Consider the following 24,640-nt stretch of genomic DNA (forward strand, 5'->3'; position numbering starts at 1 on the left):
AGGGCAAGGATACCAGTCAAAAAACAACTTTTTACCAACTCAATGAAGAAAAAACGGTATCGATAGGGTCTGAAATACAAGAACTGGACGCAAGAACAATGGAAGAAGGTGTTATTCAGTGCCGAGACTCATTTCTTTGTACAGAGTCAAAGACGTCTGCATGTTCGCAGATCTCCAGGTGAGAAAATTCGAGAATCTCGCATCAATCAGTTCATAAAACATCCCTTGAAGTAGATGTTTTGGGGCTTTTTTAGCTACTATGGCGTCGGAGGCTTACATATCGTAGAAGGTATGATGCGAGGACCACAGTACATCGAAGTTTTGCAGAGAAGAGTCGTTCCAGAATTGAAAAAGATTTCCAGATGGATCTGGCATTTTTCAGCAAGATCTGGTTCCGTGCCACACATCAAAACTTGTGAAGAATTTTATGACTACAATGCGAATAAAGGTGCTGGACTGGCCTGGAAACTCCTCGGACGTAAATCCTATTGAAAATCTTTGGGCGATTTGTAAAGAAATACTACGAAAGATAAGCTAATTGAGGCCATAATTGAGGTGTTGTATCGCGAACAAAAATGATTAAAGATTGCAGTCAACTCGTGGACTCGATGGCAAAAAGGATTAATGATCTCCTAAAAAATAAAGCCGGTCATATCGTGTATTAATTTGTGAGTAATTTTTGGATTCTCAGAAATAAAATGCAAAAAATTGAAAAAATCGTAATTTTTCGTCTTGTTTCAATTAATTTGCACAAGGGTGTAAGAACTGACTTTAGTGAAACGTGTTTATCTTGTGGTGTTTTATTTAGTGAATTTTATTCTTTTCCATGGAAGATCAGTCGAAACGCAACATACTTTTAGTCTCTCTTTAACCTCAATGAAATCGAAATGTTGGTTGAATTTTTATAAACAAGCTGTTTAATTTTGTAGTAGATCGAACACATTTTGTATTTATTTCAGTTCGCACAACAACTCTATCATTCCAGCCTTACAGACCTGATTCTTTTGCTGCCGTGTTCATACAAAATCAAGGCCGCCACTGCTCAAGAGACACGTATCTTAATATTTCATTAACTATCTGAAACTGGTAAATTTGAGAAAGTTTGAAGAGAAGGACTCTTATTTCATAGTGGTACAAAATTTCAAATTCACGAGTAGTTAACGTTACATTTTTTGGCGGCCAGCAAAAAGGAGACACTTTAGATACATGCCCAGGGCAGTAGTGACCTTGAGGGGGACACGTATACATTAACAGTGAAAGAGATAAGAATAACGTGTTTTCTTACTTTCAGAAAGTTTCACTAAAAAGTTTATTAAATTCGCGACATCTTTGCATATATACATAAACATATTTTTATGTACAAAAATTGGATGATTGAAGACGTATATGATTTTATACTTCTATCTAATTTATTATTGACAGGAACCCTCATTAAGGATGATGGGTAAAACTAGTTTAATGACGATATATTCTGAACAATACCTATTGGTGTATAAAGATATGAAATTATATTCTTTTTCCGTCTTTGTTTATAGATAGCCCAGTAGAAAGCCCACGAAACCTGTCTCCATGCCAACAGTTTCTGTTTGCTACCACCAGGAGGTATGTAATCTACGTCATCTCAGATTTAATTCATGCTTCTGTACTGTATATAATGATATGGTTGCCTGCACACTGTAAATCAACCACGTGGTTTGAGATTAGGTTTTATCTGCCAGTTTCTTGCATTCCATCAGCGTCAACTGAATTAAACAGTTTGTCAATCAATTATACGAACGTGCTTTTATTGACAAGAAGGGGTTAATCTTTTTAGTAATCACGAAAGGTACTTTCATTCTGTCATAGACTAAGAGTATAATTTACAGGTTACTTTATTGTATGTAATAAATATAGACATTTTTTGCAACAGATTGACAATAATATACATTCCATGATTAGTCAAAATTCGACTTATAGTTTTCTTTATTATGATAAATAATATCTGAAGCTCCTGTAAATTTAAGAAAAGAGATAGGATCAGTGGAATAGAGTAACTGGAGATCTCGATTCTGAAATAATGGATAATGTACGATTGTGATCTTTATATGCTACTATTCCGAAATGCAGTAATCTTACATAGTGAAGTAAAACAATTCATGCTTGTGGTTTCTGATTTGTGTTGTATAAAAACGTATATTGTTTTTCTCAGCTCAGTGACAAATAGAAACACTAATATAAGCGAATAATTTAGTTTGGTATCCCTAAAACTCGTGCTACCTACAGCGAGTCAAACTTAGTATTTATCAAAGTGTTTAAATGTTCAACTGGGAGTCGAGCGGAACGTAGTTAAATTTTGATTGACTTATTTAACCTTTGATATTGACCTTTGAACGCTAATCCTCTTGTGTTAGTTGCCTAAATTAATTGTACCCAAAATGATATTCTTTTTAAAACATTTTAAAATATTTTTATATTCCTTAATATTTTGGAAATTACAGATTTAATGAAACGAGAGAGAAAACAAGAGAGACCCGTTAATGACATTTCTGTAGAATGTTTTTGTTTACAGAAACCATATTGTCACGTCAGCGTATAATACTTTTGTACGGGTATCCTTCATTTACCTTTTCTAATATCAATTTAAAACATTACTGAATGGTCCAGCATGGCCAGGCGGTTAAGGCGTTCGACTTGTAATCTGAGGGTCGCGGGTTCGCATCCCTCTCGCACCAAAGATGCTCGCCCTTTCAGTCGTGGGGCGTTATAATGTTACGGTCAATCCCATTATTAGTTGGTAAAAGAGTAGCCCAAAAGTTGACAGTGGGTGGTGATGACTAGGTGCCTTCCCTCTAGTCTTACACTGCTAAATTAGAGATGGCTAGCGCAGATAGCCCTTGTGTAGCTTTGCGCGAAATTACAAAACAAACATTACTGAAATAGTGAGGGATACGTTCAACACACATTGAAACTTTTATCCGTATTATTTTACGCAATAACTGGTGAGATTCTTCTGTTCAGTGGTCGATTGAACAAATATTTAATTCTCTTCGCAAAAGCTTTGAGAGTTTTTGTACTGATCTTTTTTTTGTAGCGTATTTATGAATGGAATAATGTTAGTTACATTATACAGTGATAATTTGCAGAGGACTGTTTTAATGATATATATGTGAATTGGATCGTGTCAGAGATGCGTAATGCAATCATAATTCGTTGATATCTATTTTCATGAGGTATATGTGTGTGTGTGTGTGTAACTTGAATGGCATTTTAATAATATAATTATAGACTGTTCACGATGCGTTTGCGAATGAGATCATGCTAGATTTACGTGATACGATGATAATCCGTTAAGGGCGCTGAACTCGCAATCGGAGGATCGCAAGTTCGAATCCTTGTCACCGATCATGTTCATTTTATATGGTGTAAAATTAGGTGTAAAAAATCTCTGTTTGCAAAAATATCGACACATAAACTTTTTAAATTCGGTTCTTAGGGATTTATTTGAAGTTCTAACGTACTTCTGAGATGTATGTAATTACATGACTTTCAATAAACTTATCCCAATAAAATTTCTAACCATTGGAGAAAACTTGTTTTAGGTTAACGAGCTATAAATTATACCTACTTTTATAGATGTAGGGCATTACCGCTAAAAAATAATGTTCCCTCTAAATCAGTGATACATACGATTGTATAAATTGTTGTAGAAACAAAGGAAGAAAAGCCAAACTAAATGCAGTGTTTTTATATTTACCATTCCTTGTAGAGGAACAAAAGGTAACTGTTTTATTTTGAGCTTCATTCTTCTGTGATTGGGTGGTTAACGTATGTGGTTTATTGATTGTGTAGCAGGTGCGTGGAAGTGTAGCATGACTTAACCCCATGCTGAGAGATTCAAACACTATAAAACCCCCTGGAATTCTGCTTTCTCCTCCCTTATTTAAAAAGGCGCCCAGTCGAGTCTCCATAAACCTTGAGGTCGATACTCGATGGGGGATCGTGGACCAGACTACAGTATATCAAAATGACTTCCCCAGCCTTTCTCTTTTACTTTTTTTTGTTGAAGCTGAGCGCTGTGAGGTGTTAATTCGTTAATAAAGGATATACAGTGAGTTAAAGGGAGGGATATGAAATTTAACACCACTACTTTCCTTCAATCAGAAAATTATTTTTGTGAACCCATAAACGCTTTACTTACTAGCAGGACATGAAAGTTCGATCTACGTTGCGAAACGTCAAAACTGTATTATTCTCCGAATTCTTATGTTACATATCGTGTGATAAAAGAATATAGGAGTGAGATAGGAGTAAATGAAAGTGGCTCACGTGCTTCACGTAAAACAAAATTTTCGTTCTGCTATCATTTTGCCTTTGCTCACATTAGTCTTTAATCTCTTCTACCTACTTACATACGCTAGAATAGAAATAATTCAAGTAAAAAGACAGGAAAGTCATTTGAAATTTTGTACAGCCTTATAATTACAATAGAGGATAACGATGCATTATAATTAATAACAAATAATTCATTTCTCTTGTTACGTCAATATTTTCGACTTGCATTTCTCGTAAATCAAAGTAATGTGAACAAGAGAGGAATCCTCAATAGCCGTGGCACCTGAAATTCTTTCAGGCAGTATTACAGTAAAATTAATTGAAGACTTCCTCTTCCCTTTTTTAATAGCTATATTTTTATATCCCAGCAATACCAAACGTGGGGAGAGTGTATATTAGGTTCAGTTCTATTAGTCCTCAGTATCTCTACTAGCCTACTCTCAAACTGAAATTGTTTTAGGTGAGATTAGAGTACATTAACCTGTGTGAACTTGGGCATAGTCGAATACACTAATAGAAAGGTTTGAGTTTCTGAATCGAAAAGTGTAATTAGACCTCAAATCGGTCAAGAAATGAGAGAGAGCTCTGAACTAAAAGTTTGTACTTGAAAAAAAACAAACTCAAAGTTGTTCTTTGAGCCGTTTATCTGTGGCTAAAATTGTTTTAATTATGATATTTAAAATATAAATTGTATGAATTTTAAAATTTATATCGTAGTGCATGATTTATTTAAAGGAATGTAATGGAATAGATTTGTGTTCAGTACACATGAGAAACATTCCCTGCAGCTTCGATGTACAAATTAAACGTGTGTATGGAAAATGCACAAATAAGGAACATACTTCCTTCGAAATTGTTGGAAGTGCCTCATTTTCATATAAATTTTCTGGAAAGGTTGGTCTAGACACACCATAATCGGAAGGACTTGGCCTAGTGGTTAGCATGTAGGACTTTGAGTGTCCACGTTTCTCGTTTCTTTCCGCGAACTCTTGCCCCGACATTTTGGTATCACGTGTGCTTTATAACAATGAATGTCAAATCCCACTATTCGATTAGAACTAGTATCTCTAAATTGACGGTGGGTGCTGATAACTGGCTGCCTTATCTCTACCGTTTCAAAATTAGGGATCCTTTAGCGCAGATAGCCCCAATGTAGCTGTGCACGAATATTTGAAAAACAAGCACATAATAGTATTAATTTGGAATAATCCCACAATTTAAGTCATCATTAGTTACTAACAAAGTGACTGTTTATTTTATTTACTAACACAACAGTATTACAGAAAATGTTTACTTTTCTAGGTAATACTGCCTGCTCTGTATAAATGTTTCAAGTACAAATTGGATTTTCAACTATTGTGACGCAAGGAGGTAAAAATAAAAATAAACTCTACCAGCTAATAAATGAAACATTGAATATTTTGGATCTCTGATCTAATTGTATAACTTCATAGAACCCTAAGGATAAACAGGTTGAGCAAGAAAATTAAATATAACTGACAAAACAAACAGATTTAGAAGGTTTAATTAATCTAAACATATGTAATCTTTTTACTCGAGGGACTTCCCCCAAAACGTGATTAAACTTGGTTGTAGCTTTTTAAAATCCCATGTTTTAAGTAGAGGCTGATTACATTTTCAGATAAATGCCCTTTCCAGACATTATCAGGATCTTATTAATAATTCCTCTCACGCAAGTCATTTAGCGGAGCATTACTGATAGTTTTTTTTCTATAGAACAAGTCCACATTAGGCTATTATCTTTCGAGTCCACCACGGAGAATCGAACTAAGAATTTTAGCATTGTATGTATTTTTTTCTTACAGTACGGTGTGGCTTTGATATCTGCTAAGCGGACCGAGAGAATCGAACCCCTGATTTTAGTGTTGTAAATTTGTAGACTTACCGCTGTACTAGCGGGAGGCTAGCGTTGTAAGTCCATAGAGTACTGCTGTCCTACCAGGAGGCATATAAAAGGTTTTAGAATTTATTGTCACATTAAATGACCTCTTGAAATAAAACTAATTGTCATTAACACTTAGAATACGTTAACGTGTGTGTGAAAAACGAAATAAATAGTGTATAGTGCACAGTTCGAAAAATTAAAAAAAAAAGGCTGAAATAATAATCTTGGAGTACCTTTAATATCGTGGAAAGAATTACCAGATACCGTTACCGGAATATCAACGGTCTGGTTGATCAGCGTGCCGGGTTTGCTTATCGAAAGGTTTAAACACATTTCGAAATTTCAGCTTTCGCTTCGTTATGTGAATTGGAATTAGTCTTTTTTCTGATAAATCATGTTTGACGGTGGATGATTCTAGCCGACTGCCTTCCCCTTATTAGTACTTGAAATTCAAGGACGACCACACCTAAACTCTAGCAACTTTTACCTGGCCGCATGGCTCATGCATGCACAAGGTATGTCTTAGTTTGAAAATTTCATTTTATAAACTATAAAATATGGTTTGATGAAAATTTTGTTTCCTGGGTTTATGAAATGAATCACTGCCTTGCAGGTTCAAAAGCTGTCTGTTTTCTACAAATCTATTAAAATTTTGGTGTACAGTAACTACCTATTATGGTAATGCATTTTAGTGGGTGGAAAGTAGAAGATATTTAATAAGGTTGAAAGATATATGAACAGACTATTGAAAGCAGAACATAAACTATTGGAGCAGAAGATGAACGTAACAGTCAATAAATCTACTGTGTAGAACCCACGATATTAGAAACTGTAGTCTTCTCCTTCGCAATTTATGTTATTGGGGAATTATGAACATGTATGATACAGATGTGTTCATTGCAAAGGTAAATTTAATCCAAATTTTTGGGTCTAGCAGACCAGGAAGCTATAGCTCTCGACTCAGTCTGATAGTTGTTGGTTCGAATCCAGCACCCGAATATGCCCTTTTACCTGTGGGAGCTTTATATTGTGACAGTCAATCCCACCATTTATTGATTAGTAGTAGTCCAAAAGTTGACGGTGGGTGGTGAGAAGTAGCTTACTTTCTTCTATTTGTCACTTTCAGGTTAGGGACGGGCAGCATACGTAGCCCTCGAGTAGTTTTTACGCGAAATTCTAGAAACAAATAATCCACTTTTATATTCACTGGTCAGTTATAGAAGTTGAAAAGTTAAATTTGGTGAATGTTACTAGGACCATGAAAAAATTAGCCGTTGTCTAGAAGAGACATTTCTCCAATCCTTTAATGTGGTAAACTAATTTATGAGGATTACTTTAAAAATTCATCTGTTTCTAAACAGAATCAGACAGCTGATAATAGTGGATCCTGTGCAAGATTCATTGTAACTATGGAAATTATAATAGAAACGTGTAAACTTGGAAAGTTGGTCATTCTTTGTATAACGTAATTTTTTAATAGTTTGGAGCTGGAAATTGAGAATTAAGATTTCATCATCCTGACCAGAATGATAACTACAGTAGACGTAGGAATGCCGCATGTCCACCCCTCCATCCATAAGTTTGTCTAAGCTTATCGTTCCATGTGGACAAATCAGTTAAACATTTATCATGTAGGTGTGTGTGTGTGTGTGTGTGTGTGTATATATATATAAAAAGTAATTCATTTTAAAATTCACTGCACATAATTATGTATTTGGTTTACTTTCTTGACATCGAATCAATGGCCCTGAAAGGAAAAGAAGAAATCGGTATGTACGTATGTATGTATGTGTGTGTGTGTGTGTGTGTGGGCCAGAGTTTTATTCAAAAAATTGTTAAATTAATTTCTTATGACGTTTTTGTGCAGACAAATTATATTATTTTCAAGACATTAATCAGGAGGACATTGCACCAATTAAACATTTTATTTTGTAATGGATTCAGGACGTTAATTCTCTGATGGGTCAGCAAATGAGTCTTACGGTTTTACAATACTAAAATAGACCGTTATATAGATTTGTGTTGAAGCTAACAGAACAGTGTTGTAGTTAAGTCGCGGTAACTGAATTCTAAAAAGACTTTAAGAAGTCGTTCATACATTGAAAGTGGATGAGAAGAATAATCATATGAAACAGTGGTTACGTATGTTTAAATACGTATGAGGTTTAATACGGTAAACGCACCAATTCTGTTTGAAGCGGCAGCATCAACGACAAAAGCTAGTTTATCTTACTCTGGTTCCTATGGTATGGAAGAAAGCGGCTGGTCTTAAAAAGAACTAGAATTCTTCCAGAAAAGTTAGAACCACTTGATATTCTTCACTTATCCAAATTACAGTAGAGTCTTTAGAAATCTTTAGCTATGAATGTGATAAACGCTTATTAATCGAGAAAAAATAGATATTTAACCAGAAATATTTATAGGTTTCGAACTTTACAAACCGTTTAAATTCAGAGAATTAACTTCAGACCTTAGTATTTCTACTTCGGAAAAAACGTCAGTTTGTAAACGGCATGAGGCCAGCCAAAAATAAAGAGCTAACTAGCTAGCTATTAAACGACGTGTAAAAAATATTAACTCAGATTTAATTCGCTTACTGTGAACTGTCGATAAAATAATCAGTTGCAGAACAGATAAAGACTCGGTATTGTTTGTAAGTTTATAAAACTTTTGTATATAAATCATTATTTGTAACAACTGCCATTATAAATTGTATTGTTATTTGTATATTAAAATATATTTGTGGTACGAAGGAATATTATATCTCTAAATCTTGTGAGCCAACATAAATTTATTGTATACCGATATTAAATTAACGTCTAAATTTAAATTCAAATTTCCGTGTATTTGAAATCGCAATCAGTAACATCATGAATTGAAGACACTTCTAAAATAAATTATAATACGTAACAATAGTTTTTAAGTATAAGTAACCGGAAAGTCTGTCTTAAGGCAGTCGAACTACATACAACCATCATCATCCAGTGTAGTTGCGGAAGACGTAATATCTGCAGCATGTAAACTGTTTTCGCAATCGTAAGCAACATCCTTGTGTCTTAGCTATTGAGTTAGAGCTTTTCAGGGCAATAATTGCAGTCCAAAACACTCAAAATGGGGAAAACAAGTATTTTTTTTTTACATGGGAAAAGACATACCAACTCCTGTAGCACTAGCAAAAGATGGAAGAATATTCTATTCAGTAAACTAGGCCACTTTAAAAATATGTAGCTTTCCACAACGACGGGTGATATATTGGACAATTTCATTGGATGACCATGTGATGACTGATAGGATAGATTCAGAACGTATTTTGAGTAAGTGAGGTACAGTGAAATAGGATAATGTTTTGTATATAAAGTATATTTAATGGCTAGGCTCTGCTTACATTTTATTCTTATCACTAAGAACTGTTTTTGTATAATGTTGAAATGGTTTCTACAGCATATTTTATGTTCTTACATTTTTGACATACCATAAACTACTACAGGTTGCTTTTACGTTCATTCTTGATGAATGTATATTTGCTTTTGTTGCTTATAATTGTGAAACGATTATATACTGGGTGATCCATATTCCAATAAAATCGAATAAAAACTGAAGGAAGACATGTATAGGGGGTAAAGTCTATTTTAAATCTGTGTTTCTTCACTTGTAAAAATTGTTCACATAAACTCTACTCTTCTCACTCAATTTTTTGGTCATAGTCCCTAATTCCTAACTCCAGTAATTCGGACCAACTTTATACTATAGGGAAACAGCTTGCTATCTGTATTATAACTGTGTACTGGTTGACTGATTTTTTTTACTCCCTGTAACACATTTTCTTATATTTAGTTTTAGGTAATTGTATATTGATACGTTTGATCATCCGTATCTTTTGTTAGCTTACATAACTCATTTTTTGTTATAGCAAATAACGCGTTAAAAGATGATAAAGGTGATACTTCTGTGCAGTAATGTTTTATCCAACCTACACACTGTTATTCTAATCACATGACCTGGAACAGTTTCTGAAACTAGAGAACCCTTGTATGGGAAAGGCTTTCATGTCTGACACACGTAGGCTTAGGCGGCGAAGTTCAGTAACGATCAACGTGGGTGTTTATTTGTGGTTCTAAACTTTTTACCCTTCGAATAGATGTTGTGTTTAATACTGTTGTAATATATAATGTGTGTGCAAGTTGATGTTTTAATAAGACTCAAGTCTATCTGTGGCTGAATAACCTGATTACTGAAGTCAACAAGAGAGAAGGCTTTGGTTATTTGTGACAGATCCCATTGAACATGGTCTGAATAACAAATGTTTGCTAATGTCTTTCGAAAATTCCTACCTGACTTTGTGAACACTGTTAAATGGATAACATACTGTCGAGGAAGAAGAAATATAAAAATCTTTAACAGATCAGAAATAAGCATTTTGTGTGTATACGATACCATAGAGATATGAACGTACATGATCATTCGCCAGCTTATGCCCTTCACGATAAACATTTAACATTTTATCATGAAAATTTTACCCGTTTTTTAGGTAGTGGCTAGTTTGTAGTATTTTTATGTTTCTCATGGCTAATAGAGTATATTCCTTTCAAATTTCTTAGTCACGAAACACTAAAGTTTCTTCATAAGTAGCAGTGTAAGGAAATCCGACTCGAACATTAAAAAAAGGAAAACAATTCGATTTTGATTGGAAAGCACGTATTCTGTACACTAAAAAATAAAACCATTAATATGTTAAGTTTTAATAACTGGTGATATTTTTGTTATTACCATTCTTATCGCGAGTATAGAAAATATCTTTTTGTTTAGTAGCGGGTCAAGCAATATTGTTGACATTATTGTAGTTATCACAGTACAGAAAACAGCTTAATTCTGGTTCAAGCAGTATAACTGGCGTATTAACGAATAAGAATACATAATTACTGTTTGGTGTGTTATAGAGGAGAAGGCAGAAGATGGTCCCTTGCTTCTCTTCCATCTTCTGGATACGGCACCAACACTCCAGGGAGCTCCAACGTTTCAGTAAGCATTTCAGATCAGTCTACATTAATAGATTTCTGTATATAAATTAAATATAGTCTTAGAAAGTATTTTAATTTATTTATCTGGCATCTTTTTTTCTCTTGGGCCTTGCATGGCCAGGTGACAAAGGCACTCGACTCGTAATCCGAGGGTCGCGGGTTTGAATCCCCCGTCACACTAAACATGCTCGCCTTTTCAGCCGTGGGAACGTTATAACGTGATGGTCAATCCCACTGTTCGTTGGTAAAAGAGTAGTCCAAGAATTGGCGGTGGGTGGTGATGACTATCTGCTTTCCCTCTTGTCTAACACTGCTAGATTAGGGACAGCTAGCGCAGATAGCCCTTGTGTAGCTTTGCGTGAAATTCAACAAACAAGAAATTCGTGCTAGAAATTAGCATAGGTTTGCATACGTTCATTTTTTGCCAGCATTTTATTTTTGTGCTTTATTTGCGCAAGAGCAATATTATAACAAACACTGCGTTACTGTTTGTGAAATACCTCGGTTCCTTTGCTTGATGAACAAAACTCTGATAGGGCTTATGTGCAAGACCTTATTTGGGTGCTAGTTCCATTTATCAACTACTGAATTATATATATTAGTTAATTATCTGCCTTGAATCATAAGAACTAATATCACCTTTGTTTGCTTAAAGGTACAAGAAATGGAATTAGATTTTGGTTAACGACTTTGACGCCATTACTATTTTACATATAAAGTTGTGTTACTTATTCAATCTAAAGAGTTTCGATAGTTTATTAATTATTTAATGATACATGATTATAGTCGTATCGGGCCAAACAGAGATATTGTGATAAGGAGACAGGGAAATGTAGAATCCACGGGTTCTCAAAACTGTAAATATTTTACTTTCCATAAGAATATTTTGTATTCCTTTAGAGCTTACGCAATTGTAAAAATGTATAGAATGATAAGAAGGGTTCAGTATGCTTTATTCTTTGTTCTTAACATTAATATATTAACGCATTCGCTTTGAATTTGCTTATTAAAAACACTATCCATACAACTCACCGGGCATTCCATTTCTCTAATACTGTTTAAAATGTTTGCACGTATGTTTTTGTTAATACTGTATGACAAGCCAGCGAACTTTACGGACGGTTCTAACTCCAGACCATATCTGTACCAGATATCCAACATTTTTCAATCTCAATGCTCCTCCCAAGAAAAACTTCATCCCCTTCCTAGTCATTCCACCATAGATGAGAGGCGCCATCTATCAAGGTTCAGTAGCAACGAGAGTAACCCTGGTGTGGAAGAAGATGGTCGCAGGTCACCGCTGATGAGATCAAGATCTAGAAGTTTAAGGTGAAATTTTATTTTCTAAAATAATAATTAAATCAGTCAATATGTTAATAAGGAAACTGTTCTCTTTAAAATTTAATTGAACGTTTTTAAACTTTGTCTTAAAAGTAGGTTTTTTAAAATTTCATGAGGAAAAAATAGATAACCAATAAGAATCTGTTAAGAACCTTGTATGAAAATCTTAGAGAAGCAGTGTCGAAGGTTTATCTTTTCTTGAAACAACCTTCAATAAAGAACATTATGGCTACGAAAGGAACTGGAATCAGGTACTTGTTATATCAGGATAAGATTGAAACATATTTTATAGCACAACATTTATTTTATTGTCATTCGGCATAGATCGAATTTTTCAGAAAGTACAAATTTTATCTTTTTTTGAAAATCAGAGGTTTCGATTTTTTTGCTAATAGAATTCATATACTTGTAAAATATTGGAGATTATTATTTTCTCTTACATACACAATAACAAACTTATATATACTACACATGATTCGTATTTTAAAGAGTAAATGACGAAAATATCATTACAATACATTTTTTTAGATTAATCACATTTTCAAATGTCTCGATTAGCAGGAATAACAATGTCAAAGTTAATTCTATGTAAGATATTTATTTCATGCAATTTGCTGAGATTTCTTTTCCTTAATTTACTTGGAACTTTCTAACTAGTTTTAATAATTAACATGCCTTGTACAACCTAACAGTAATAATCAAAATGTAATAAAACTGAGTTTACCAGACGCGTTGGGACACTTAAACACTGTGTGTTTGTTTGTTTTTTTCCTTCTTTTTTTGGCTAGCAGTCCAATGCGGTCTCCTGGCATGGATAGCGATATCATCCTTATGAACAGTGTTTACAAAGAGAGATTTCCCAAGGTTCGTGTGTCTATTACTGAGTCGTTATTGATATATTTTTAAAGAAATATTCTTCTATTGTACCACAGCATTACCATCACTACTGAGTGTGTTATTTGTGTGTTCAGAAATACTAAAACTTAAACACAATACTGAGTGCAAATAGTTGAACAATAATTATTAAACTTATTATAGCCAAATCAAGATGACTCAAAATTCCCACTAATCTACCATACATCATTCTGAAGTATCCGAAGCCAGATGTAATATAACTACTTTAAGTGTATACTTTGCTTCATAAGAGAATACTTACAAGATAAAATAACATATCTTAGTAGATTAAAATTAATTGGTAAAATAACAGCTATAAATAGAACAAAGTCGTGTATGAAACGAGTTTTAGTACAGTTAGACAGATAGAGGATTTATAAGATCGAAGTAGATTTTGATAGGATCTGACATTTTTCACATGATAACTTGTATATTTTTGACTGTCTTGAAGATTTATGTGCTGAACTAACTCGTTACGTATATTTTAAATAGGCCACGCATCAGATGGAAGATAGACTGGAGAAGTTTATTGAAGATGGGCAAGAATTAGATCCAAATCTTAACTCGGATGCTGTCACGCGATTCGCTCACTTCCAAGTCATTGAAATGGCTCGAGACTGTTTACAGAAGTCAAAAGAAAAACTAGTGACATCGCGTTACTTTTATGAAATGTCAGAAAACCTTGAGAAACTATATTCTGAGGCAATAACTCAGTTTTGTTATTTCTTGAAAAATATTTACTTAAGATGTTCATAAAATATTAAGTACAGTAGGCTGGTATATTTAATTGTTTTTTAATATGTGGCAATTAGCAATAACCTGCGACGAGTGCAGACGCTTACGTCATTATCCAGTGGCTTATGTGAAACTAAACACCAAAGACTGATATAACTAGAGTAATTTCGTTATATTGTTTATTTACTTTTGTTTGTTGTTCTGATATTTTGTTTTCCTAAATAAAACACTTGTCTACAGGTTTTTCAATTTTGGAAAAGTAACATATCTCAATGGAAAATATTCGGTCACAAAAAGTTTCAAAGTTGATTTTAAAAGTGTTTGATATAGTAAAAGTTTATCCATACTTTGAATAGTAGTGTTTGTTATTGTAAGCTACATTCATATTCTGCGCATATGAGATAAGCGCCCGGTCCGGCATGGCCAAGTGGTTATGCACTCCACTAGCAATCTGAGTGTCGCAGGTTCGAATCCCCATCGCACCAAACATGCTCGTCCTTTCAGCCGCGAGGGTGTTATAATATGACGGTCAATCCCACTATTCGTTGGCAAAAGTGGAGTCCAAGAATTGGCTGTTGGTGGTGATGAGTAGCTGCTTTCACTCTAGTTTTACACTGCTAAATTAGAGATGACTAGCGCAGACAGACCTCGTGTAGCTTTGCGCGAAATTGAAAACAAACCAAACCAATTTAAATTAAAAAGGCATACCAATTGTTTGATATCTAAATATATATTTGACATTTAGTTTAGTTAAATACTACCATTGTTAATTTTTGATCCAAGGTTTCTGTTTTTATCAAAAGACCAGTTATAAATTTAAGTATCAATAAAAACGCCTTGTTTCACTGTAATACAAAGGGAACATTATTCAAAATCATTAATATATATCTCATACTGTGAATCTTTTTGCTATATACACAACTTAATTTGTAATTACAAGAAAAACAGTTGTTTGGAATACAGTATATGGTACAAACTCGTATCAACTGTTGGGCTTCATGATAATACGTGAATTGTTTTCGTATGTAATCAGTGCTTTTTCCATTTAAATAATTTTCTACGAATGATAAGCAAGGCGCCTACATCATCGAAAGATTGCTAAACTGAACATGTTTAAAAGTCAAAAAACGATAAATAAGTAGTAAAAAGAAGTGCAACTTGGTGTTTTGCATAATAAAAATTTCAATATATAGCACCAAAAACTTCATGTTTGTAATCGTAAGTTTGCTGTGACTAGAAGTTAACAAGTTGAAGAAACATTAAGGAAAACACCAACATGGTGTCGTTTGACAAATTTCAACTTCAAGTCCATTCAAAGCGATTCCATAAATGAATGCAGGAATACTGGACATGCATGGAATTAGAATCCGTAAAAGAATTGTGTGAAAGCAATTGAAAAAAAAAAACAGTATACATGGAAAGTTACAATTATAACGTTGATATTTTATATGTGAACAAGTAAAACGTTTAAGTATTACAGAACTTGGAAGAGTGAGAACTGATGATTTTAGAACAAGAAGAGATTTTGTGTGGGATCAGAAGAGAAGTTTAAGAAAGTGGGTGCAAGTTTGGTTTGTTTTGAATTTCGCGCAAAGCTACTCGAGGGCTATCTGCGCTAGCCGCCCCTAATTTAGCAGTGTTGTAAGACTACAGTGAAGGCAGCTAGTCACCACCACCCACTGCCAACTCTTGGGCTACTCTTTTACAAATGAATAGTGGGATTGACCGTCACATTATAACGCACCCCCGACTGAAAGGATGAGCATGTTTAGTGTGAGGGGGATTCGAACTCGCGACCCTCAAATTATGAGTCGAGTGCCTTAGCCACCTGGCCATGCCAGGTCGTGTGTGTTAGTAAAGCAATGAAAGGTGGTGGTGGATATATAATATGCAGAGACATTTCACTGCAGTAGGTCTGGAAAACACTGAAAACCTGTAATTAACTTTGAATTACAATAACGCAATTAACCAAGACCTACTAAATAAGAGGTGTATACAGAAGAGAATAATAATGTGATTGTTATATAAACGTCATCTACTGACCAGCTCGAATTTTGATTCCAGTTCAATTATAAATATGACGTAAGATAAAAAGCGAATGTTTTAAAATACATAATAACCTACTGCGAACTTAGGAGATTGTACAACAAGAAGCTGTCAGTCTGGATTTACAAGTTGTGTGTGTGTAGTTGATAGTTATTAAGGATTTCATGTCCTTTAAAGTTTAAATTTATATCTTCTGTTTCACGTGGAAGGTACTTGTTTAAATGAAGGGCATGTTTGCTATTGTAGTGTCGTGAGAAGTCCTCAACGGCAGCTGGTCATATCAGAAATCTAATCAAGAAATTGTTACTCATAGTTTCAAGGCCGGCTCGGTTACTGGAATGTTTGGTAAGGTACATTTGGTATCTTTTTTTCTAAGAGAGAATATAATTTTTCAGATTATGCATATTGTATGTGAAACAAGGATACGCTATTGAGAAAATTTATTCTGTGAGTGAATATTCCAGTGAGAAATATTTGAAACGAATATGACTTTGGTTGGTCAGAAACATCCAAATTACTTAATAGTATGTACATTGAATATTAAATTTATTGATGCAGAATAACGAACCTGAATAAAAATGTATTTTGAATAAAGAATGTTTTGCTGAAACTAATATTGAGTTGTTTTTAAATTAGCTAAAATAACAAAAGTTAGCAATGATGATATCTACATTTAACCAAACATATGGGTAGAGCATGTGCAATAACTTTCCATACTTATAGGAATTTGACCCAGAAGATTTCTACAGATTGCTAGAAGCCGTGGAAGGACAGGCTAAAGTGGCTCAAGGAGTCAAAACAGATATCCCACAATACATCATTAACAAGCTAGGCCTAAACCGTGATCCACTTGCTGGTATGTTATATGTTGTCGTTTTCTTAATGTTCCTGATGTAGGAATGTTTGAATTTTTTTTGCAATTAGTCAAACACACATTAGAACACATTCTTTACAGTTTGGTGTATTGTGTTTCTTTGGGGAAAAAATATGAATAAAAATCAATTGTGGTTATAAAAGACCGTTCAATTCGAAGTTACAACATAGTGGTACTCTAAAACAAGTGTTTAACAGATGTATCTAACATCCTATACTTATAATTACGCTAAGATGCAGAATGATAGTGTAATAAAAAGGAGTTGAACAAATGGACACTGTGTATCGAAAAATGTGTGTTTAGTGTTTTGAAGTGATCCCAGTAGAACGACAATTTAAACATTTGATTTTTAACTTTTTGTCATATGTTCAATGTGATATCCTCTCAGTGGCTGATCAGGTTTAATGTGATTCGTTTATCTTGGTTTGGTTGTTCTTATGTATAACTATTCAGTAATATTTATGTGTCGCACCTAGTTTCGATGCTTGTTATGCACGGCTTAACTCGTCAAGTTTCCCCAGTATTGCCTTATCAGTTTACGAAAAACAGTTATATGTTTTTAGAAAGTCCTCTGAAACGCATAAAATAAAGATTTATAACATGCTTTTTATGGTTTAATTGAGTCTGGGGTAAAAAAAATACTTTTCGTGCTATAAGGACAACTGCAAATTACTTTTAAACTTTTTGTTGATGTTTATACATAAAATGACTTCAATAAATTTTTGTAACACAGTTTTTACTAAATTATGTGACTTGAGTAAATGCTGATATTATTATTTCACGTTGTAGGGTAACTTGTGTAATCCTGATATTATTATTATTATATTTCACGTTGTAGAGTTACGTATGTAAATCCTCATATTTCACGTTGTAAGGTAACTTGTGTAAATCCCATTATTATATTTCACGTTGTAAGGTAACGTATGTAAATCTGGATATTATTGTTATATTTCACGATCTATTTTTAAGATAGTATATATTTGAGAAGTAATTCCCTTTTTTCTCAATTTTTGGACGTTATAGACTTAACAACTGAAACAATAACTGGCGATCTAGGAGATGCTGAACCGCCTGATAAAAACACAGAAAAACAACCTGAGGTAATGACTTCAAATATTGAGAGAAAAAATGAAATTATTGTAAACATTGGCTTTCTGTATCGCTTTACATACTTTCATATTTCTGTTTAATGGTGTCCTAGTTTGTCAGTGATAAGTTTATGATCTTACAACGTTAATCTTCGATTATCCATGGTGAATAGAACGCAGATGGATAATTGTGTAGCTTTCCGCTGAAACAAATAATCAAACCATGCAATGAACACCACGTGGACAGTTTAGTTCAATCAGTCAAATGGCACACAGGATTTGGCACATTAATGTGATACCTAATCAGGCTTAACAACACATTCTATCGTTCAAGTAATACAGTTATTGAAATAGGGTCGAACAGCTATTGGAATTTTAATGTTATTTACTAATTACTGATTTATTGAGAAAATTATATTAATTGCTATTGGTTTTCCAAAAATATATTGTAAATGTTCTTATGAACAAAATGTTTAAAGCTAGATTCTGGAAGGTAAATGATATTGTTATGTCTGTTGTGATTGATATTCTTACAGATAAATTGGTATTTTCAAATCATTTTGTCAACTGGCATACTATTAATTTAAAAATTGAACAAATATCTAATATTTTACTTTTAGATTTTTCACTTAGTATTTTTCTTTTAGAATATATTTTAGCCTGAGATGTGTTTGAGTTGAAGTTATACAAGTAAAATAAAATGTTTTAAATAGAATGTTTTTTATTTTATGTTCCTTTGCTCTGGCACTGTTGTTATTTTATTTGTGCTTGAACAGGCATCAATTCCAGAAAAACAAAGAACTAAACCACCTTCCGAAGAGGATTTTGAAACTATCAAGTTAATTAGTAATGGCGCGTATGGGTATGTTTCACTATTTAATAATGGAGCGTATGGGTAGATTTCACTATTTAATAATGGAGCGTATGGGTAGATTTCACTATTTAGTACTAATGAAGTGGATAAGTAGGTTTTATTGTTGATAATGGAACATATAAGCAGATTTAATTTCCTAAAGGCAATAATTGTTACTTAGCTTCCAGAAAGATTTACTAATTGAGTTAATTATTCTTCATAAAATCACAAAAACAAATTATTAGCTTAGAATTTTTTAAATCAAATTTCTCAGTACGTTTAGCTTTTTTGTTTTTCATTGCTTTTGCAAAATAAACAATCGGATCAACTGCTTTAAGTAAAATGATTTGTTTGGTTACTCAATGAATATCCACATTCCACTGACGATTGCAAAGTAAACATAACACGAACACACATGCTTATGAAAAAACAGAACCTAGGCCCGAATGTTTGAGATAAATTATCAGTATCGCCATCCGTTGTTGGTGTGTTTACTTATGCAGTTTAAATATGAATCCTTGCTTCGAAGTTCTATTAGAAACATTCTTTACGTATTTTTAATCCCACCAGTGCTGTGTACCTCGTGCGACACAAAGAATCCAGAGAGAGATTTGCAATGAAGAAAATCAACAAACAGAATCTTGTTCTACGGAATCAGGTAGAACAAGCTTTCGCAGAGCGAGACATCATGAGCTTCACTGACAACCCTTTCGTCGTTGGCATGTTCTGCACGTTTGAAACAAAGGTATGCGCATGTGTAGAGTGGAATTGTTTGTGTACGTGGAGGTGGTTATCTTCGTAAACTGTCACACAAACATACTAGTGCTAAGAATTCGTGTGTTTTGATTTAAATAGCTTAGGCTAAAGTGGGTGTTGCAGACTTGCTACTTTTCTTCAAGTCTATTACAGCAGTTAAAAAACAGGGATAACCATAAGATAATCAATCAACCAATGGGTAGTCAGAACTGAAATTTTAAATATGTTCGATAAAGAAAAGAATAAAATGATGTTTAACCCAAGTTTTATACTTATTAAAGTATTAATAATAAATTTTATTTTTAACTAGTTTTTACTTTAACAAAGTAATTAAACTTCTTCATTTCTAGAAAATCGATACAGAACCGTAATTTTAGGAGGTTGGGTCTGATATAGCGAAAGGAATTAATTTTCTAGTTTCTCTACGAGTGAGCTTTATTAAAATACTGTAATTGATATAGGAAATGCATTTCTATTATTTATCTAACAAAGTTATTGTAATATTTAAAAAGGTGGTTCTGATACATGAAATTTATTTTGTTTTCTCCAGGAACGGTAATGTAATTTCGTTTTATGTGTCACAGTATGAACGTATGAAGTAATCATGAGTGTAGAGATGAATTAAAATCCAGGACACAACTTCTCTCATTGATGATTTACTACGGTGTGATTGTCGCTTGGTTTTATGTAATATAGTTTGTGTGTGATTTATTAACCTGTAGTCATTTGTTTCTAGATATCATTCTAGTAATAAAAAAAACAACAACAAAAAACTTGGTCTGAAGTATATCTATGTACCTGTAATTTTTTTATTTTTAATGAAAAATATAAAGAGAATCTTAAGAGAAAACAGAATCTAAAGTAGTTTTCCCGTAATAATATTACATTTCTTAATAGCGTTATGTTTTAAAAAATGGATAAGTAGAAATTTTTCTGATATGCCGAAAAGTTCATTAAACAGACACAACACACATCACTGTAAGAACATATGCATTTTTTTACATTTTTCAGGTCATTTTGTGAACTAAAATAAAATAATTAAATTCGTGTGAATATAATCTAGATTCTTTAATTTTTCTTTCGACATATTAGAAACATTTATGTATGGTGATGGAGTATGTGGAAGGAGGTGATTGTGCTAACTTACTGAAGAACATGGGGCCTCTACCTCTTGACATGGCGCGCTTTTACTTTGCAGAAACAGTATTGGCGGTTGAATATTTGCATAGTTATGGAATTGTCCACAGAGATCTTAAGCCTGATAAGTACGCTCAATATTATCATATTCAAATTGTTACATTTCAGAAAGATGTTATTTATTTTAAAATGATAGTAGCGCCATGTTTAGATTCAATTTTATAAACATATATGTATTTCAGTCTTAAGAGTTTTATAACATAAAAAAATGTTACGTGGATTTTTAATACAGAAGTATATTTTTCTTATGTACTGCACAATAAGATTAAAAAGCTTAACTAGTCATCTGAACAGTATCGTGGTCTTCAGTGTAGTAATTCATGTGGAATTAAAAACAGAAGAAAAATCTAACAGTTGATTAGATAACATTATCTTCTATTTTACGTACTTTGTGAAAGTGATATACAAAACTACATGTAGTGTATTACTTGATGTATTGAGGTGGGAAGGAACATGTCAATAGTTTTTATTTTTAAAATATCACTTGAGTAGTATAGAATAATATTTTAAATTAACAAAACATTTTGTCGTCAAAATCTCGTAACTTTTTCCTACTATGTACTATTTTCTAATATTTTATCACTATTTCTTTAGTCTTCTGATTACTGCTATGGGTCACATAAAACTCACAGATTTTGGACTCTCCAAAATTGGACTCATGAATTGTAAGTACTTTTCTGATCAGGTAGTCCTGTGTATATTTCTCACAGACTAACAGGAAAAAAAACGAAACAAAATACACTGTTCTTAATACACACCCCAGGAATGCCACAGCTGTGACTCTGAAAAAAAAAGCTTTTATGAAGTTCAATATCCTTATCCACATTTCTTAGTTTTTAGAATAAAAACAAAGTTTCAGTAATGAAGGCTATGCTAAAATTAAAGCAGTCACATTTCCATTTAGACAAGGCAAACAAATTATGGTGAGGTATAAAGAATATTTAACTACTGGTAAAAGCTCCATGATTGTTCAGTGACAAGTCTGTAGGACCATAAAGCTACAAACTGGATTTCAATAATTACGGTTGGCAGAATATAGATAACCCCTGGTGCAGCTTTATGCTCAGCAGTAGACAAAAAATGCCATCAGTAAAATATCAGTTCTAAAGTTATTATCGTAATGCTGTGCAATGAGTGTATGTATTACTGGAGATGTCCAGAGTTTAACTGTTGTTGGATCAAATTGAGCTGGAAACTTACTGTAGCGTATTCATTCACAACAATTTGTTAGCCGAAATAGGTAGTCAAGGAATAATTACGAAAAACAAACATACAACAACAAACATACATTATCCATATTTGAAAATAATGAGTAATATCGGCTGCACTAAAAATATTAGTTTCCAATGAAACCACAGAAATATATTTATTTCTTGTTGTATTAACTCAACTTTTTAATACTAGTTTCAGTGAATTATTTATAGTATTAAAAATAATAATGCAGAATACAAAGTTTAGTTTGAAAAGTTAAGATTGCTGAAGGAATATATCTTCTGAATAGTTTCACAAAACATTTTCTAAATCCAATAACCTCTAAAATTTTGCATACATTTTTCAAGTTGTTAAGACAGTTGATTGTAAATAAATAGGGAAATTGAAAAATGCAGGCTGTTTGTTGTTTGCGAAAGTTTGATAATTATTTTTACATATGTTTACTTCGTTTGTGGTGTTTTTAAGCACAAAGCTAAAACAATGAACTGTATGCTTTGTCTGTCGCGGGTATCGAACCCGTATTGTTGTTGTTATAAACCCTCGGACGTACTGTTAAATCGCTGATAGGTATACAGTAACTATATTGACAAGTGTTACTCAGTAATCCAAAGGCTTATAACGCTAAAAAAACGGGTTTCGAAAGATGTTCATCATGCCGCTTTGCACTCCAAAACACGTGAACAAATAAAGCAATTATAATACTAAGTATTCCGTAAAGATATATCTTTCTGGACATATCCTGTTTTTTGTGTTATAAAAATCTTGTCATGCTTTAACCCAATTTTAATCTGTGTCTGCTTGACCGGTTTCATTCTCAGTGGCGACCAATCTTTACGAAGGATGTTTGGACCGAGAAACGAAACTATTTAATGACAAACAAGTGTTTGGAACACCAGAATATATAGCACCAGAAGTGATCTTAAGAAGAGGATATGGTATGTTGAAGTAGTTAAAAATAATCATATCATTTAAATGTAATAGTTCATAATTTTTAGTGTATTCAAACCTTATGTTTATTTCTATATTTCGAGAATATTTATAAGACTCATATCAGTGATTTAAAACAAAATTATTAAAACGTTTGGAAGTATTACTGCATTTATTCTCATAAACATCGATTATAATGTCTTTTTTAGAAAAATGCGCAAATAAACAATGTTAGAATTTTAAACATCGCAAATATTCAGTTATAATTTTAAAAATGTTAGATGCCATCTTTCGACAATTCCAAAAAATTAACATTAACCACAATAGATGGCGTATGTGGAATACTTTTCCTGTTGAAGAATGTTAAACCACACTTTATTTTTTAACTTTCACTAAGAAGAAAATACGCTCAGAAATTTACATATGTGCTCTTATATAAATATCTAATTGCTTTGTTAAGTGAAATAATTATCACTTGTTATTTTTGATTAGGGAAACCGGTGGACTGGTGGTCTATGGGAATCATTCTTTATGAATTTTTAATTGGCTGTGTTCCATTCTTTGGTGAAACTCCTGAAAAATTATTTGCGCACGTGATCAACGGTAAGGAAATCTACATAAACCAACTCATCAGTCGTCTTTTTTCAACATACTTGATCAAACACTTTACGTCATTTTTGATGTGAGTTTCATGTGAATAAGTGTTCTGGGAATGTAAGTGATGTCCTGTAAAACTTGTTTAGGTTTTAAATACACCCTCAAACTTTGTGTGAGCTAAATTACAGGTAATAAAATCCTTGTTTACTGTTTGTCTTTACGTATTAGAAAAGGAGTGAAACATTAAAAATAAGTAGCTCATTTTTTTACAGTTGATTCGAGAAGCCAATTTGGTTGTAACATATCGGTTTTTATTTAAGAAGTTTTCTCAATGAGATTATGGTTAAGGCGCTCGACTCGTAATCTGAGGGTCGCGGGCTCAAATTCCCGTTGCACCAAACATGCTTGCCCTTTCAGCCGTGGGGGCGTTACAATGTGACGGTCAATCCCACTATTCGTTGGTAAAAGAGTAGCTCAAGAGCTGGCAGTGGGTGGTGATGACTAGCTGTCTTCCCTCTAGTGATATACTGCTAAATTAGGAACGGCTAGCGTAGATAGCCCTCGAGTAGCTTTGCGCGAAATTCGCAAGCAAACAGTAAAATTTAAAATTTGTTTACTAGATAAAATTGAACCAAAAATTATGATATCACATTTTTAAGCTTTAGAAAATGCACATTTAGGTTTATAATGTTACACATTACTTTCCTCCACCTTTGGTAGATGGCAATTTATAATGCAGTTTTCTTTGCGTCACGCTATGCCTGTTAAACGAGATTACAACGTTCCTGGTGGTACCTTTTAAAGATTAAAAATTAACTCTTTTAACGAATTTCATTATATTTTAAAATATCGAAACAAAATTTAAATCTGCCTTGCAATTTTAAT

At 33.1% G+C, this 24,640-nt stretch overlaps 1 protein-coding gene across 12 annotated transcripts in view; it reads left to right on the top strand.

The window, feature by feature from the left end:
- The window catches only part of LOC143249272 (microtubule-associated serine/threonine-protein kinase 3-like), a 192,348-nt gene that overhangs the window by 154,759 nt on the left and 12,949 nt on the right, over positions 1 to 24,640 (top strand). For 8 of the 12 annotated variants that reach the window (XM_076498816.1, XM_076498823.1, XM_076498818.1 and 5 more), the window contains 14 exons: positions 1,536 to 1,602; positions 11,155 to 11,236; positions 12,386 to 12,564; positions 13,365 to 13,440; positions 13,963 to 14,172; positions 16,498 to 16,596; positions 16,975 to 17,107; positions 18,149 to 18,225; positions 18,990 to 19,075; positions 19,637 to 19,811; positions 20,915 to 21,087; positions 21,614 to 21,684; positions 23,050 to 23,166; positions 23,651 to 23,761. In XM_076498816.1, coding sequence (XP_076354931.1) covers positions 1,536 to 1,602; positions 11,155 to 11,236; positions 12,386 to 12,564; positions 13,365 to 13,440; positions 13,963 to 14,172; positions 16,498 to 16,596; positions 16,975 to 17,107; positions 18,149 to 18,225; positions 18,990 to 19,075; positions 19,637 to 19,811; positions 20,915 to 21,087; positions 21,614 to 21,684; positions 23,050 to 23,166; positions 23,651 to 23,761 — 1,656 coding nt within the window. The remainder of the gene's footprint in view (positions 1 to 1,535; positions 1,603 to 11,154; positions 11,237 to 12,385; positions 12,565 to 13,364; positions 13,441 to 13,962; positions 14,173 to 16,497; positions 16,597 to 16,974; positions 17,108 to 18,148; positions 18,226 to 18,989; positions 19,076 to 19,636; positions 19,812 to 20,914; positions 21,088 to 21,613; positions 21,685 to 23,049; positions 23,167 to 23,650; positions 23,762 to 24,640) is intronic. The other 4 variants (XM_076498817.1, XM_076498819.1, XM_076498825.1 and 1 more) reach the window with 1 other exon arrangement.

Source organism: Tachypleus tridentatus, chromosome 4 (genome assembly GCF_004210375.1).
Source record: "Tachypleus tridentatus isolate NWPU-2018 chromosome 4, ASM421037v1, whole genome shotgun sequence".
Taxonomy (NCBI): domain Eukaryota; kingdom Metazoa; phylum Arthropoda; class Merostomata; order Xiphosura; family Limulidae; genus Tachypleus; species Tachypleus tridentatus.